The 18,658-nt window shown below is 48.8% G+C and overlaps 1 protein-coding gene across 1 annotated transcript in view; it reads right to left on the reverse strand.

Moving 5' to 3' along the window:
• Positions 1-18,658, reverse strand: part of HYDIN (HYDIN axonemal central pair apparatus protein) — a 111,956-nt gene that overhangs the window by 85,529 nt on the left and 7,769 nt on the right. The window contains exons 5-8 of the mRNA XM_032195647.1: positions 17,154-17,353; positions 10,287-10,411; positions 4,595-4,796; positions 1,353-1,536 (exon numbers count right to left, since the gene is read on the reverse strand). Coding sequence (XP_032051538.1) covers positions 1,353-1,536; positions 4,595-4,796; positions 10,287-10,411; positions 17,154-17,353 — 711 coding nt within the window. The remainder of the gene's footprint in view (positions 1-1,352; positions 1,537-4,594; positions 4,797-10,286; positions 10,412-17,153; positions 17,354-18,658) is intronic.

The following is an 18,658-nucleotide window of genomic DNA, read 5'->3' on the forward strand; positions in this document are numbered from 1 at the left end:
GTTTGATAAAGAGGACAAAATACCTATTTGATGAAAAGAAATCCTCACGCTGGGCCAGGGGGAAAGAAAGACAGGAACAAAGCTGAATATGGAAATGGTTGCTCTATAAATAATGGAATTAATAGAAAACAAAAGCCTGGTAATGCTGCACAAGACAGAAGGGGAGAGACTCGTGTGTAAGCTCATTTAGAGTCAGTCCTGGAGCAAGGTGTGTAACAGCAACAGGGCCAGCTAGGAAACGTTTCCAGTCAGGACTTGAGCCCTGGGACACGCTCCAAACACTGCCCTGATACCCCACAGGATGCTTTTAGTGCTCAGCTTCTGCCCACAACATTGTTCTTACCTTTCTGATGTTATCTCTTGGTCAACCGTGCTGCTATAAGCTAATGGGTGAAACTGCTGCTGTTGTGCTGGCCTTGGTGGCTCTCAGCCACATCAGGGCTATAAGGAAGAGAACACGGTCCCCTCCTCTGAAAAAAATAGTTTCACCTATTTTAAGGGAAATAAGAGGTTGGTCTCGTTCTAGGGTTTGCTCCAAAGATGAGTCAAGGTTTTGCACTGCTCAGAGCAGGCATTGCCTCAGACCATGCAGATACTCAGTTACAGCTTGGGTTGACTGAAACACCTGGGGATTTGTTTGTGTAAACAGAAAAGCAAAAATATTTCTGTGACTACATGCAGAAGAACTCAAAAAGCCTGTTTCAATCCACCAGCCCTGTGTCCAGGCTCAGAGGTGGCAGTGGGCAGGAGATTCACACATGGTACATGAAGAGATTGGTACTTCCACAGTTAAACCTGGGCTGAGTTTGGCCTCCTTTGGTTTTGTTGTGTTTTTTTTTTTTTTGAATTACTGTGTGAACCGACAATGCTCTGATGTCCTTTGCTAAGCTGCAATAGAGTACGTGTAAGGTGTGCCCGAAGTGCCGCCTCTGCAAGCTCCAAGTGTATTTCAGACGGGTGCATGGATGAGAGGAGCTCAGGAAGCACGAGCCGAGCACTCACAGCCCAGCACTGCTGCCTTGCTCCCAGGGAGCTCCTCAGACACTGGGCTGAACTGGAAGCTGCTCCCAGCCCCATTTTATGCTGGGGAGAGCAAGGTAAGACAGGGCCAGGTACTGACCCATCCCCACACAATCCAGCAAGCACAGCAGCACTCTGCTGCCTACAGCAGTAAACTCACAGCCCTTCAGCAGCTCAGCTTTGTGCAGCTTCTTGCAGCTTTTTTTTTTTTCCGCTCTCCCAGCCTTGCTAGAAACCTGATCTCTTCTCTCCCAGGCCAGCTGAGGCAGGGATGTGCCGAGCGACCTCATTTTGGGAGGAGGAGAAGGGAGAGGTTCTCGGCTGTTGCTTACCACTGGCTCGACGGTGAAGATGTTGTCGGAGAAGAGCATGGAGTCCCCCCGCACCTTCGCCCGCTTGTTGTGGAAGATGCGGGAGAGCACGGTGAGGCGCTCTCGCAGAGTGGGGTCCACGGCGCACTCCTCGATGAAGCGATCCATCTCGCCCTCCTCCTGCTGCTGCAGCCTGCCACACAACCTGAGGCCACAGGGAGAGAGAAACCAAGCGGATAATTTAATAAGCAGCATATTTGCAGAGGCTGCCGTGCGAGAGCATGGCCGGCGACATGCTCAGCGAGGAGCTGCAGCAGCACAGCGAGGGGCTCGTCCAGAGCCCAGGGGTCCTGCATGGGCTGGATCACTGCTTGCCATCACAGCAGGTGATTTTCTTTTCAGTACAAGGTGAGAAAAGGGTTTTGAAAGCCAGCAGCTCCTAGCAGAGCCTCTAAACCCAAAGCCTTTGCTGTGACTAAAGGAGAATCCAACCAGCTGCCCCACCTGGCTTCTCATGGAGCTGCTCATGGGAGGCAGGGAGCAGAAACACGGGGCACCCACCCCAGTGCTTCACCACATCTCAGCTGCAGCTTACTAGCATCAGCTGCTTTTCTTCTCTTTTGGACCAGAACACGGTATCTGCTTGCTGCTCCTTACAAGGTTTTCCGCAATAGGGTCCCAGACCATTTTGAAAGCAAAATGATGGACTCAGGCATCACATCAGCTGGATGAAACGGATGGTTTTATGCACATGAAAACAGAGTAAAGGACTTTGTGGAGCAACACCCAGAGAAGAAATCAGGACCAGCACCTCTGAATTCATCCCCTTCAGTCCAGCCTTGAACAGCCTCATCTCCCTCCTCTTCTCTGCCTTCTCAGCAGAGCCTGCCCCTGTCTCTCCCTGCGCTGGCAGCAGAAATCATTCTGGTGTCTAAAGATCCCGATCAAGAGACGAGAAGGGAGCACTGTGACAGAGCAGCAGCTTCCAACCCGGCGCACTGCTGTCCCCCGTTACGCTCCAGTCCCCTGGCCATGAAGACCCAGCAGGTGACAGCTCGGGGGGAACAAGCGGAAGGCTCCGTATGGGGCAAATTGAGGTGACGCAGAATAAAAAGGATAGCAGTCATCACCCTGCTAAATTCAAATGCAATTAGAAAGGAAATACAGTCGTGGCCGTTACGAGCTGCACACAGACAGAGCCTCAGGCAAATGCTGTCACTAGTGCCAAAAATACTTGCTTTGGCTAGCTCCCCATAGAGTGCAATAGGAAATCTTTCTCCATGGCCGACCTACAATGCTTTGGAGTAGAAGGCACTGAGATGAGCAATCCTGAACCAAACCTCCATCCACAGACAGCAATCCCACTGTCATGTCCCTGGAGGGATGTGGAGCAGAGCCCTGGATGGTCCCTCCTAGTGATCTGGGTCTCCTGGGGACACATCCCAGTGCAGTCCACCCCCATGGAACAGACTTCCCTGCTGTGAGGCCTCCAGCTTCTCTAGGGTTTGGTTTTCACTTCCTCAACTGCAGAGGAGTGACACAAAACCCATATTTTTTAGGCCCAGAAAGCTGAATATCTTGTATAGCGCCCTAAGCACACCCATATTTCTACAAGTTTCTGTACGTGCCTGCTCAGCCCCAGGCACCCCAAAATAATTATCTTGTGGGAACCCCATCCTTCAGGACCAGCCCACCAAGCTGTGAGGCAAAGAAGCAGATACAGGTGTGAAAGGCACAAAGGCACAGCCGAATTCTGTGTTTCTTGAAATTTCAAACCCAAGCAAATCCTTCTCCAAGGAGCTCACAGCAGCCCTACCTGCACCACTGCTGCACTCACAATTTGCAGGTTCAGCTCAGGTGTTTCCTGGGCAGAGCTCAACAATTCTGCGCAGATGCTGCTGTCCCTCAGGGACCCAAGCACGTGCCCCATGGATGAACACAACTGATAACCGGGCAGTTTTGTGAAGCCCCAGATGTTCCTCCTGGGATGGGCAGCCCCAACAAGCAGGACACACAACAGTGTGTGCATCAAGGGGGTGGCAGCAGGGCAGGGGCATTGGAGCCAGGGTCATCCCTGAGGCTTGCAAGCAAGGAAGACCAGAATGCCCTGGACAAAGCCTAGAACTCAAACTGGCATGAGATCAGATGTAACTGGGGGAAAAAATCAGGTGGATGGTAACTGTGAGGAAACAGTGGTTGCTTCTGGGGCAAAGGGGATGGCTCAGGGTCCAGGCTGTCTCTGCCTGGTGGGAAGAGATGGTGAAGGGAGGGTTCAGGGAAGCACCAAGAGAAGGTCATGAGGTTTTCTTTTAACACGTTGAGCTTGCACTCAAGTCACACGCTTTGTAATTAAAAATAGAGAACAGTGGAAAACTAGCTTTAGCCTTCAAGGCATTTCTGACCTAATTATGTTGAACTTTATTTGCTCAGAAGCCCTTAAAAAGTGCTCCAGTTTAAGGCAGCCTCCTGATCAGCAATGGGCTCAGAGCAACTCCGATATACCTACATCCACCCAAGCCTGAAAAGTTGCACAAGGATTCCCTAAGTCATCCAAGCTTGTAAGTGTAATTTTCCCAGGCTGCACGTGTACCTTTGCTGTCTGAGATGGAAATCCCCCAGCTCCACCAAAGGGACTCCCTGAGGGACCTGTCCCAGCCCTTGTCACTTCAGCAATACTGTCACAGTCTGCCCCATCCCTCCATGCAGGGAGCTGGAGCCTCTATGTCCTGCCTTTCCTGCAGACCCCTAAGGGATCTGGAGAGACCCAGCCCCTAAGGCAGCGAGTTGCCTCATTGTGCTGGAAACCTGGCAGTGCAGGGCAGCTCAGCGTCCTGCAACAGGAACCCCTCTGCCTGCTTGTTACTGGCAGAGGAGCCTTCATCTTATCAAAAATGGGACAAAGGCACCACGGCAGGTATTGTAATAGGGATGTCACCTGCAGCTGTGCTGCTCCTACTGAACGCAGTCCTCATGGACCCCCATAGCCCTGGGATCCCCAGATCTCAGGGTTTTGTGCTCCCATAGAAGGTCAGTTTGCAGTCTGAGGAAATCCAGTCGTTGTGATCAAACTTTTCTCCCCAAAATATTATCCCCAGCTGGAGTATAGGCAGAACTCCTGAAGTGCTGGGCTCCATCACCACAAAGCCCAGCATCACACACCCCAACACCTCGGACGACTTACTCGTCCCAATCCATTTGGCATCACCAACACCCCTTTGAAGCCACATGCAAGTACCGTGCTGAAACGAACCCTTCAAACAAACCTCAGCTTGTGCTGATCCTCCTCTTCCTGAGTAACGAAAGCCTTCCACTGGAAGTGGGCTATGATTTCACTCCGATTGTGGATGACGACCGACCTGCGGTTTGCCAGCGTGAGGTAAGTCTTCTCGATTGTCAGGGAGTTCCTGTCCAGCCTGATGTTGACATCTACAGCTGCTCCATAAAGGCTTGTGTGAACATCTTCACCTGCAACAAGGCAAAGCAGAGCCCTGGCTCAGCTCAGGTCATTTGCTGGAAGAAGCACAAGGAACAGAGCAGAACACAGCTAACAGAAATAAGCCAGCTACAGCTTTTAGCTGGATTATCGGTTCCAAGGATCAGCACATTTACCACCTCCTGATAGCTGCCCTGAGCACAGCATGAGGATGTCTGGGGCACAACCTTAAGCATTCAGTTTCTGGCTGTCCTTGCAGAGGTTTACCCCTAAGCTGACAGCACTTAGAGCATTCAGGGAACGAGGCAAGTGACAGCTGGTGGCAGGGCTAGGAAGAATTTAGCCATCCTGCCTCCATCCTGCTTTGAAGGGAGCTGCAGTAGTGGTGGTTTCAGGCCAGAGCTAAGTATGTTGTGAGAAAGACAGCGACTTTCCCAATAACTAGACAATCTCTTTTCTATAGTGGGCAACTTAACGTGTAAAAATGAAGTTCAGAAGAGTCAGACATGGGCATGCTTTATAAGCACTGCCCTTCTCCTCCTGTGAATACCTGGCATGCAGAGGAACCACGACCAAGAAGTGGGAGAAGCGCACAGTGCCTGGAGAACATCCAGCTCGGAGAAACACCAGCTGATGCTCTACAACCACCAGACACCAGTGGCAGGAATCATCACAGAATAAACATCACGAAAACTACAACTGTCCCACTGCCTAAAGCTGCGGCCGCACACGTCTTGAAGTACCAGGCAGAGTTTTGGTGCTGAAATATTGGGTGTAGTTGTGATCTCAAGAAAAAAAGAAAAAAAAAAAAGGTTGGAGCATTTCAAACGGAGAAGGGCAGAAAGAATGATTAAAAGCATGGAGCTGCTTCTGTATGAGGAGAGGCAGAATAGGATTCCTCGACCTAGAAAACATACACAGGGGAGACAGTTAAGAGGTTTGTAAAAGCATGAATGGCCTGGAGAATGTCAATAAGGAGAAAAATCTCACCATTAGTCATAAGACAGGAACCCAAGGACCCAAAATAATTTTCTCAGAAGTTACATAAAACAAGTAGTACTTTTTCAGAGAACATTCCTTCCGTTAGAACATGCTGCCGTAGGATGCTGTAGAGGCTAACAGCTATAAACCCAGAGAGCAACCGGACAAATTCTTAGAAGACCAAACCATCAACAGCTACTAAAGAGAGATGAGAATAAAGCCTCCAGCCTAGCGAACCGCCAGCTCCAGAGCCCACGGGGGAATACAGCAATGTTCAATGTGTCCACGTGCATTAAGCACATGGATCAGGGCATCAGAGGGGCCGCCTGCCTCCCATCCCAGGTGCCAAAGTGGATGCAATATTTCATTTAAGACTTGCCGCTGTTTGATGTGTTAGTTAAAGAAAAGTCTTGGCTCTGACAGGGAAGTAGCACTGGGTATTTTTGTCTTGATGGGGTGATGTCCACAGTGTGCGCTTGAGGATGCTCTGCTGCCATGAAGGCATGTTCACTAAGCCCAGACTTCTCTGCCCTATTGTTATTTACACAGCACCTTTATCACAGGCTCTCAGCTCTCTCCTCCTTGCACGTTTTTCATACACTTCCTACAGAGAGCAAGACACGGCTCTCACTCTGCGACCTCAGCGAAGCAGTGCCTGACATGGAAACACAGCTGGACTTCTCAGAGAGCCTTGCAGCAGATGCTCTGGGCTGTGCACTCCTGAAATGCATGCCCAAACAGCAGAAACACTGCTTTTTACTCCAGAAGCCATCTGCATGACCGCACACTGGCATTTTTGCACATCGTAACTTTTTATAATCTCAATAAGAAATCAAGTATTGGGTCATCCCTCCCAGGTCCTATTTGGCAGGGGAAAAAAAAAAAAAAAAAAAAAAAAGGAAATAAAAGCAGATCTTTTCACTCCAGCGGGTGTAATACTTTCAGATCGATCTGGGATAAATAATTATTCTCTCCCCGCTGCTGTTACACCCAGTTGCCTCCCATCCCGGTGCCTCCCTGTGTGGCCCATCAGCATGGCTGTCACCGCTTTGGCACAAAGTGGAAAAAGAGGCTTTCTGCCCCAAATGCAAGTAGCTGTGAGACAAAAATTGAGGCAAACAGATGGAAAACAATGACCAGCTGGCAGTGGTCTAAGCGACAGGCTGCAAGCTCCCGAGAAAGCAGAACGGGCTTCTTTTTCTGGGATGGAGCACCCAGAGCATTCCCCACCACTCTCCCTAGAACAACCTCTGGAAGCTGTGCTCATCTTGTTGCTCATCGCCCCTCACCTACCTCCCGTGTAAGACCATCCGTCCTGACTCACAAGGCCCTGGAGAGGTGCAAAAGTCCAGCTCTGTTTGCAAGAGGTAGGGCAAAGTTATCTAAATCAGTATAAAAAGGCATTATTGCAAGCAGTTCCAGAAAATCTGAATAAAGGCAGGAACCATTTGTTAGCTATTAGCTCTTTCAACGCAAATGAGTGCTTTGGAGACCAATTAAACCCCCTCATCAGCCTCATTGATTCAGGCTATAAAAGCCTACAGCCAACCATTTGTGTGAAGTGTTAGTTACAGCTCCTCGGTCCGCTGCAGAGCTGCCGCTGTCCAGATGCAAAGTCAGGAACCAGAAGATGCCCCCGGCTCTCCCAAATCTACGGAGCTGCTGTAAATATACCTGGTGCGGGAGGTGAGGCCCCAGGGTGGGGAGATGGGGTCCCCACCAGTTTTCCACGCAGCAGGAACCAGCAGACCATGGTCCCCACGTGCTTCGGTGCTGCGTTACCTTGGGCAGCACCTCCGAGTGCCTTGAGGGACTTCAGGAAGGTAAAACACAGCAAGGGCTCAACCTCAGCTAAACCCTATTGCTTATTCATGTCCGTCACTGGATTCAGGGAAAAAAAAATAAAAAGTAAAATGCTTTCTCTAAAGAGAGAATCGATATGGTTCTCATTTCATTTTCAAACAAGTTCCTGGAAGCCATTGATTGCAATGCCAGCCTTACAATACAGACGACAAGACCCTGGGAAGGAAGGAGGTTCTTAAAGGAAAGAGATCAGAGCTATGTAGAGGAGGTTGCCTCCACCTGAGCACAGATGGAGATCACAGCAGGGAGTGCTGTTTGCAGATGCTGTATCATTGCAGGTAGCTGTGATGTTCGGGGTGCCAGCAGACCCATCCTCTGTTCACTTGTTTAGCCTCAAAGAGCAGTAAAAAGAAACCAGGCTGGGATTTAATCAGTTTCCCGCATGGGTAAAGCAATCACAAGCATGCTGCCAAGCCCTTGCATGGGTGGCCTGGTTTACTACAGCAAGCAGATCCAGCCAACGTGGGTAAAACTGATGCTGGAGACAGGGACTCAGCATCCCCAAAAGTTGGCATTCCTGGCTGGCAACCCCATGCCAACCCCAAAGGGCTCCAACACATCACAGCCAACTTCCTACTGCTCCGTGGTGACCAGAGAGCTCCACAACAGCTCCTTAATCAGTTGTTATTAAATATGCTTTAATTTTTCCCTTTGATCTCATACCTCATTTTCCCCATTTGAGACCAAATGCCCATGCTTTCTCCAGCTGGCAGTTACCTCTTGCTGCTCCATGGCCTTCTGCAGCACAGAAATCCTCTCTGTGGTTACACCAAGGAGGGCTGTAGGGCATGGCATCCCTCATAGGGCATGGCATCCCAGGAAAACGTGTTATATATATTTCTTAACCAGGCTGCCCTTCCCCGACCCAGGGTGAGAGAAGCTCAGCTCCACATCGTGTCTCAGCACACGAGCTGAGATTTGTTCCAGGAGAGCTCCTGCTCAGGGACTGCCAGCCCAGAGCGTAGTGGTGTGCGGGAAGCCAAGGGAAATCAGGGCGTTCATCTGTCAGACGCCCAGATGGCTCCTCGGTGGGCTTTTAGCACTAGGCTGGAGGCTTGCAGCAGGACCAACAGCACTGAGGACTGTTCCTCAGTACATCTCGGTTGGGAGAGCTGCTTTCAGGAGCTCTGTGCCACGAGGAGACAGGACAGTAACAGAGCAGACACTCTTGCTTCAGGGCTGGCTTTGCCTGGATATGCAGTCTCCTAAAATTCACTGCCTCTGATCTCTCCCCTCAAAGCAAGCAAGATCCTGCCCCTAGGCTTTTGCTGCTGCATCACTCTCACAGAGCCACCGACGGAAAATGATCTGCATAATTACTTTTATCACTGACAGCAATAAAAGCATCTCAGTATATCGTGCCTGTCAGCCATGCACAAGCTCAGTGGGGCTTTGCTAATTACTGAGGCTTCCCATGCTGACAAAAGGATCCCAAGGGATGCGGCAGCTGATGGGAGAAAAGGGTACGAGACATTTCAGAGCTGCACGAGTCTTCTCCTGGACTAGAAGCGTGTTGTAGCACCTTGCCACGAGGTCCCATGGGCACTGCAGACAGCCACGTGCAAGCCCAGGATCTGGCCTCACAGCTTGAAAATCACCCCCCTATTGTGCTGCGATGCTTCTTGGGAGCAGTCACCTGGGAAGAGCCAAGCCACCAACCAGGCTTTTAGTGGCACCACGTGCAGGACCCTTTTGAGCCAGCAGGTGTGCTTCCAGGCTGCTTCCAAAAACCCTGCCTGACACCACCTGATGTTAAGGTGATGAATATAGATGTTCTGCAGCCCAGAAAACCCCAAGCCACCTTCATTTCAGTGTTTTTCACATCCAGACACACACATGGGGGACATGGAGGAGTTTGGACACATAGAGCACCGAAGGCCAGGTTTTCCTTGCAAATACATTTTCTTCACGCACCTGTAAACTCTGTAACCCAACTTTGTAACCCCAGCAAAAGAAATAGAACCACACTGCGTGCACCCAGCCCTGTAAATCACAAGGACTCTATGACCCATGAAGAACCACTTCCACCTGCGAGCTAGCGGGTCAATACAGCCACAGCCATGCAAACAAAATGCCTCCTGCCGTCCTAAAGTGCTACTTAGCTCTTAGCACTTCTGTTTCATAACAAACAGTCTGGCGGTGGCTCTGCAGCAGCAGCACAGCCGCTTTTTGTATGCGAGTCGCGGGGAGTCTGACTCGGTGCCGGACAAGGCTGGGGCACGTCGCCTGGGGCTCCGCACCGCACCTGCGATGAGCGGCTTTTAAGAATGATTGATTAAATGGTTGGGTTTCACTTCAGCAATTAAACTCCGCAGCCTTTTTACTTATTTGTATGCTGCCAAGCTAAAGAGATAATCCCTTAATTATTCCCTTGCTCTGCTCCTCAGTCAGTGGTTTGCTTAAAAGTAACCAGGGCGTTGTACTGAGAGTCAGGAGTGAAATCCTGGCTTCATCCCCCGGGAGGCTGCATGGGGCTCCAGGAGGCCACAACAAGGAGCCAGGTGGATGTCCACGTCCTGTCCACATGGGATCTTTTTGTGTTTCTTTGCCTGGGAGGGAAGGGAGCTGGCTGGGACAATGAGGAGCGACAGCTGGTGACTGGCATGGGAGGCAAACTTAACACCACTCGGTTTGGGGAGGGCTGTGTCCTGAAGGAACATGCATGGCCTCACACTCACCTGTGTCATAGTGAACCTGCAGGGAGCTGGAATGGTCCCCGGTCTTCAGCGGGTGGAACTCCACCGTGAATTGCATGGTGTCACCAATCCCAAGAGTCCCAATGGAGGGATCAACAGAGAAGGGGCTGCAAGGCAAAGACAGACATCAGGGACATCACAGGGGATTTGGGGACCACAATCCCTTTGGGGCCTAGAACTAGCTCACCTCCTTCCCTCTGCAAGCCAATACCAAGTGACACAGCAGCAGAGTGAGAAAAGAACACGCAGGATCAGAAATACAGCTACCACCACTTCTGAAGAGATCCAGCCCTCAGAAGATCACACAGAGCAAAGCGACCTCTTCTCCCCATATTCTGCATCCCCCTTTGCCTCTCCGCAGCGAGTCCCAAGAGTCAGACTGCTAGCAAGGCAATCAGAGGATTGTTTTTGAACAGCAGAGACCAAAACCGCTATTTGCATGCCAAGCTGACCCCAATTTCCTCCAGTCTTTCTTACCCTTCCACCTATAAACCTCACCTCAAGAGATGCAAATGTCAAGGCTGTGTCTGTTCCAAAGAGATTACAGCCTAGAAATCAGATACAGAGAAAAGTCTTCCTAGAAGACCAGAGAATAATTATGATTTAATTTGCAGAATTCAGAATTCTTTCTTTGAAAATAACCTGTTTTAACCTAAGAAAGGGCATGTTACACCAGCATCTCAATGAAAGCTGCTATAAGAAGAAGAAAAGGAACAATCAGAGAAACCTGAGTACAAACGCAGACTGGTGATACCACAGCAAAGAAAATAGAGAAACAAAAGGAGCATCCCATTTCCATTTAGCTAGGATTCAGTCCCTAAATGAAGCACACCGATGTGGGGTTAACAGGAGGGGTTCATTGTATGCACAAGCCACACAGCCTGGGCTGTAATCCAAGTTTGGGAATTATGCTTGCTTGGCCCACCAGAAAAAATTCTGTGCAAGGTGCTGGAAATACCTATTAAAAATGTGTCAGCATACTTTGGTTTTACCGTGAACAATTCTGATTTGACACCAAGTAAACAGTTCTTAGCTGACAGACGTGAAAATCTGCCTTAATGCTCGGGGATAGCTCTCTGGAAAAGTCAGATGGAAGGTGGCAGCCTGCACAGCCCCACTCAGAAGACCCAAGTTATTGTTCAGTACTGTGCTGGTGGACAAATTGCCACCTCCAAAACTTGTTCTGAAGAGTGTTTTTTTTTACCGTGATTAGAGAATGCAATGCACCCACAAAAATAACGAGAACAACCGGACCTGTGCGCAAGCTGAACTTTGTTCAGATGAGTAGTGACAGCTGATAAAACTGCTGGCAGTTCCGCTCAGTAATGAGAGAGAGTTGCAATTAGCAGACTGACCTGTTCCCATTACTCTTAGTGAGAGCACTGCTGCTGGTGCTTGGATGTGGGATGTGGCAGGGGCACAGGGATGCTGCATGGTCCCACATTGTGGCTGGGGACACCCACGTTGTCCCAGAGCCTCATGGCACCGGGCCCAGCTTTGCTCGCCCTCTGTCCCCAGGGCAGAGAGGTCCCCAGACACACAGGGCATCGTCCTAGCTTCACATTGTCACAAGAGGAGGAGGATCCAGCCATGTTCAGGACCATGTTGTGCCCCACACAAGCACAACATGAGACAAATTGGCAAAAACAGCCCATCCTCAGGTGACTTTTCTGTGCTGCTTTAGAGGGAGCCTATACATCCCATTCCAGATGGCGGCCACCTGGCAAGATGAACGCCCCTTCCCTGTTATCTGTCAGGAGAAACAGAGAATAGCCAAGAGCCATAATTCAGATCACTGAAAAACTGAGCATGAATCAGACACTGCACTTCCTACATCCCACCCCACACCATACCCACAGGACAGCTGCTACTGCTGTGGCAGGAGCTCACCACCCCTTGCGTAGACCTGGTGCTCCAAGACCCCAAATGCAAGCCCCATGGTTGAACTCAACTCCTCCAAACTTCTGGCAACACAACTACACTGTTCCCTGCAGCCTACAGATAAGAAAGGGTGAGGAGACATCGCTGATGTGTTGTAATAGCCAAATGAAAACCACTGCCAAGAGATGGAGCTGGCAGGCTAAACCTTGGCCTTTTATCCATTAATTGAGATTTAATTGTAAGCTGCTCTTTAAGATAATTCTGGCCCTCTTAGATCTGCCCTTTTAATGAATCACTACTGCTCCCAAAGGACAGGAAATCTTTCAACAGATAAGCTTTGGGGTTTGTTTTTTAACAGCTTCTTTTCTCCTGACATACTTTTCAACTGTGTCTGTGTGGATGTTTGTTTTGGTGCACATCAAAGCTTCACGGGTCCAGATCTATAATAAGCCCGTGGTGCCTTGCAGTGACAGGCAGATCCCCAGCCTGTATGCAGGTACTTGCCATGCCAATCTGCAGGAGGCCTTTCCGCTGGTACCTGCTGAGATCTCATCTATTACTGCCCCTGGGAAAGGGGTTGATGCTAGACTTGAAACAATTTCATAATGAAACATTTTGGCATTTATAACTTGCCTTCACCAGGCATCAGCTCCCCTTCCTTACAGGGCTGACAAACGTCGTGTTCCATAAGGACACCAAAGACTCCTGACAACTTAGAAACAAGTGGCAGAGCAAAGCCATGACTCAGGCTTTCAAACCTTTCTCCTACAGCCATTTGATAAACATGGTGTGCAAGGAGGCTCCTTCACCAGGTCCCATGGTACGTTCATCTCCATGACCAAACAAACTTTCTCTTTGGTCTACTAGGGCCTTAATCTGCATTTTAAAAACATTTGATTTGGGGGAAAAAAATGGTCAGTTTTCAGCCTTCTGGCTGATTTCATTAAAAGCTGCCTCCTACCCCAAAGACAACACAATCTACTGATGATTGAATTGCCTCATCTATCGTTAAATCTCAGCATATATTAATTTTAGTAATGGCATAGCAGCCACAGTCAAGCTTGTAACTGTTCCAGTAAAGTGAGCCTGTTGGACCATCCAAGCCTCTACACCTGTGCTGAAAAGCCCTGCCTGGAGTCAGCATCTCACCCTGCCAGCTTCCAAGTCTTTGTGGGGGCATTCCCAAATGGAGGTGCCTATCTCAGGCCAACCCTATCCAGCCCTGAAGCATGGCATAGCACAATGCTTGCCATTGTCAATGATGGGGTTAAAGAAAGAAGGCAGTGCTGCACTGAAATGTGCTTCCAGACACCATTTTCAACTCGAGTGTACTGGAATGACATTTATCTTCCTGAATATCAGAGAAGAAACTCATTATCCTGCCTTAACAATGAAAAGGAGAGGAAGAGGCTTTCTATATTTATGCTATTATTATTTTTTATTATCAAGTTTTGCAGAAGGAGTTGGGTACGGTCACGCAGAGGGAACACAGACAAGATAATGCCAGACTGCATAATGGGGAATGTTTTGTTCACCGGTGGTCAAAACATGGTAATATTTTCTGGTAGATGCCATGGCAAGGGAAAGCTCTGATAAGGGAACAGCTGAAGGATGCTGAGTGAGCTCCATGGATTCACTTAGGAGCTCTTCCCTGGAGTGAAGTGTGCCACAGAAACTATAGGTGTCCTCAGGCCCTATTCAAAGACCATAGGGGTCCTCAGACCCCTTTCAAAGCAACAGGTAGGGAGCATCCCCACCAACTGACCACATGCAAGAGCTGAGCTCTGACTGAAAGGAGAGGCTGGCATTTGCAATCACATGTGCAATTTTCCCAGGACTAAAAGATGCATTGAAGTGGAAAGCGGACAGCATATGTTTAGTGCTGAAGAGAAGGGAATGCAGAGGAAGGAGGCAAAGAAAGGTGATGAGCAATACAACAGCTACAAAATGGTGGCATCCACAGCAGGCTCATGAACAGGTGAGAGCCTGCATTTCTTTAGATTAAAAAAATAAATAAATAAATAAAAAAGGGAAGTTGGAGCAACAAAAAGGGAACTTTCATTTGTGTGAATGGAGAATAAGGACAGAAGAAGCAGAAGGAATCCGTAAGACAGAGCTCAGATGATGGCTCAAAAAGCTTAGACAGGTCTCTAGTTCCCTTCTACTCCACCAGTTCCTCTCCCTACCATATGCATGTGTCATATCAATACACAGATGCTGTATGACATTCAGATAGACTGCAACAAAAGGGCATCTTTATTTCGAAAAAAAAATACATTTAACTTAAACTGCTTAAATAATCTGCTAAATAAGAACAGAATAAATTTATCCAAATTTAAGCCCATAAAGCTGCCACTCCTTCCCCAAAGTACCTATGCCATAACTCTTGATTACCGCATCTCATATTTACACTAAGCTCTCTAGGACAGGGAACATAAGTCATTCATTTCCACAGCTCCCGGCACAATTTAAAACGTACTGTGACCATAATTAATCATTGAGTCGTTATGGAAGTCATTCACAGGAGGTAGTGACTTATTAAGCTAAATCTTCACTACCTCTGTTAATAATGATGCAAGCCTTTGTTCCACCCTCTCTAACAGGGAAATTAATCCCCTAACATTAGCAGGAAATCGGCCTCTTTTGTTAAAGCCGGTGTAAATATATTCGTTCAGAGACAATTGCTGGCTAATGATCTATTAGCCTGCAGAGCAGCACATCGGCCTGGCTCAGATCCCCTTGTCACATCAGGGGGAGGCCAGTTCTTTCCTGCTGGGGTTGCTGGAAGCAAGAGCCTCACTTCAGAGCTCAGCATACGTCTGTGCCCGCAGCAGGTCGAGCAAGGAGCCACCCACGGGGCCCTGCTATCAGAAGCAGCAACGAGGCTCACTCACAAACGGGGAAATTCACGGGCATGGTCAAGGGCCCTGAAGGATATAAGACAGAACAACCCCAGGCAGCAGCACAGGCTGGGTGCTGATGGATAGAAAATGTTTCTACAGAAGAGGACCTCAGGGTGATGCTTGCTGACAAGAGGAGCACAGGCAGGTGGCCAAACACATGTAGGACATCATGGACAAGAGGGCACCGGCAGCTCCAGGGAAGGGATCACTGCCTCTGCTCAGTAAGCCAACGTGGTAGGGCTGGGGCACAGGGAGATGTTGGGAGAAGTGGGTTTGCTCAGCCTTTGGAAGGAAAGATGAATGCAGATCTCACTGCTGCTTACAGCTACATAAAGCAAGGGCACAGGAGAGATCTTGGAGATGTGCAGGGTCAAGGCAGCGGGAAGTGGACACACGGTGCAGTAATGGAAAATCTCAGCAGATATTAGGGAAAAAAAGCCTCACCATGCAGGTGGTCGAACACTAGAAGCCAGCAAAGCAATGGAACGTCCAATGTTGAAGACATTGAAAACTCAACAAAAAATGGCCTGAGTAGGAAGCTGTGTCACTTGCAAACCTGATCAAACTCTGATGCTGGTCTGGTTCTGAGCAGGGCATTTGCTCCAGTGATCTCCAGAGGTCCCTTCCAGCCTAAATTGTTCTATGATTCTACCTGATAATTCTAAATCATCCCATTTCCATCTCACATTTTCCCCAAATTTCTCCCATTTCCTATACATGTGTGTGTGAACGCACATAGACAGATGGTAGACAGGCATTAGAGGAACTCAACCTTTCAAAAAGATCCCACTGAAGAATTCTTTATGACATTTCAGTGAACAAAAGCAAAAAGAGATAAAGCAGAAACACAGAAACTTCTGAGTAGCTCAGAAGAAATCTGAATGAAAGTGGGTGCCACTCTTAATTAGAATGAAATGGTGCTCATAGTCAAGGATTTAAATCATCTGTTTGAAATTTCAAACTGGTTTTCTGAAGCTGGTAATGAAACGGAAGAGATGACAGACGCCCTCAACAGACAAGGGAAATCATATCGGCTTTTGATCTTCATATGCACAGAATCCAGTTACCCAGAGCTCTGCTTTTTGTGTAGTTGGAGAAAACTTTTCTAATGCTTCCCATTTCCTTATTGCAAATCAGGACTGTGGTATTTGATCACCCAACTTAAACTTTTAATATCCATAGCATTCAACATATGTTATATCACTTGCTAGACGAGTTGGTAAGTATATTGGAGAAGATGCTAAGCACCTTGTCAGATTTTCCCCTGCTACAAGGCTTCAGCAGAGGCAGCAGCATACATGTGGGATTTGTATAGGATATACCCCTTTCCCTTCAAAAGACACCATGCTCCTCCCTGCTCCACTTCCTGGCCCCACAGGCTGATTCCTAGGAAGGAACCAGGGAGGAACGGCATCCCAGCACCCTGCTTATGAAACCTCACCAGCCTTTGGTGGGCCCCCATCCCTGCACTAGCTACTTGCTGCATTTTTGCCCCCACTAGCATTCTGGTTTGGAGCTGTAGAGCAGTTTTGAAGTTAGGGTCTGCTCATCTCCACTGAAGAGCTCGTTCCACTTAATATTTGGTCCCAGGGACCAGACCAAACCTACAGTGAAATAAAGGTCCCCAGCCACAGTGTTATTTTCAGGGCTTCGCTACCAATTGCTTTGACCTCCTGAGCTCTGATAGTACACAATAAATTCTTTATGGGTTCTTTCACCTGCTCATATCTGACCATTTCTAAACCCTGATCTAGGTCTACCTGACCTGAGCTTCTATAGCTGTCTGCTGTGCAGGATCTGGCCCAACCCAAGGGCATCAAGTTGCCCTCATTCACATGTCCCTTGCAGAACCTTGGTGAGATGCCGTGCTGGATACACACCACTGCATTATACAACCCTGCTAGCTGCAGTTATCCAAGACTGCACCATCCCTAAAGCACTAAGTGACTGCAAAACCCACATCCTGCCCATTTCCAGCTGCTACAACACAGCTGCACAGATGCTCTGGCTCTCGATGCCATCACACAGCAGCTCTGTGGACAATCGGGATGCCAAGCTCCTTTACCTCTGGGTGGTGATGCGGTAGCGGGCCTCCCGGTTCCCGATGTTGCGAACCAGCAGAGTTCTCTGGGTGCTGTGCTTGACCGGGCAGACTGAGAAGTTGAGCTGGTCGGGGAAGTCCAGGATAGCTCGGGCACCGATGGCTCGGATAGGCACAATGAACTTCTCCCTCTCCGTGATGCAGGTGAGCTCATGGAAGTAATCCTGCGGGGAAAGAAACAGGATCAGCAAAAGTGCGTTTATTACCACAGCAGAAGGAAAACAGCTGTTTTCTGTCACTTTGTTCAATAATGCCGTAGTAGTTTTTATTTAATGACCTTTCATTCCAGTGGGATGACCACTAAAGTCTTGTTAACTTGCAAAGAGGAAGCAGTCCCCTTGCTTCACCTGCTCTCACAGCAAGCTGGCAGAGCCACTTCTATGCCATCAGAGGACAAAAATTACCTGATGCTTTGATTCTGAAGTGCCAACATAGAAAGATTTCCCATAAGGGATTAGAGCATGAAAAGAACCACACACATGATCCACAGCCACTCCTGGATGAAGCACTAAGCTGGACACTATATATGCTGTGATAGCTGTTTGGTGCACAGGGGTGTTTATTCTCCCCCCCCCAAGTAGTGCCATAAATGACGAGGCTGGGGATACAGCCCCTTAAGGTCTGTCTGGTCCATCTTCCCACCCCAAAGCGGCTCAGCCCTATGCCCAAACTATTCCTGAGATCCCCAACAGGCTCTTTTAGCACTAACAATTCCCTCCCACCCCCAGCACCCGTTCCAGCTCTAACCCAGCTTTACAAAGTTCTCCTCGTGTCTGATCTCCATTTCCCTCTGCGTTTCATCCTAGCCTCAGGGGATGCAGAAGATAGCTTTGCTTCCTCTGTGCTGAATATTCTGGCATGGTTGATGCCTTAATCATGTCTCCCTTGTAAATTCTCTGCAATAAGTGACTGGTGCCTTGCTGGCATGCCTACCTGGGGCACTGAACTCGTTTGAGATTATCTCCTTACTGCTTCAAGTATGCGATGGCATAAAGTTTTAGCAGGAATTACACTTAGCATCGAGCTTCCTTAGCCAGAACCCATCCAGAGCCCTCTGTGCCTGGGCTTTCCCTGCCTCCTCCTCCCTGCCCTGGGCACCAGGACGCCACCAGGCTGCAGACCTTGCTCCAGCAGCAAGGCACAGCATGCTCACTGCCTTCTCATTCAGGGTTCAGAGTTGCAGTAGCAGATGCTGTCGCATCCAAGATGTAAAAAAAGGAATCAAGAAAGGTCTTTTTTTTTCTAGACACATCTCAAATTTTCACTGGAAACTGCAGAAGGGCTTTGGCTTCTCATCTTTAGAGGGTAAAATGCCAGGAAGGGTACTGCTGAACCCAATATCATGTTTCAGGAGGGAGTTTCATCAGCAGCAAGCCTTTCTGAATTAGCAATTTCATACTCAGTCTTGAAGCCTAAGCCCTCTAAAATAAAGGAGAAGGGCAGCCGCTGCCAATTTGAAGCTCCTGTCA

Source organism: Aythya fuligula, chromosome 12 (assembly GCF_009819795.1).
Source record: "Aythya fuligula isolate bAytFul2 chromosome 12, bAytFul2.pri, whole genome shotgun sequence".
Lineage (NCBI taxonomy): Eukaryota > Metazoa > Chordata > Aves > Anseriformes > Anatidae > Aythya > Aythya fuligula.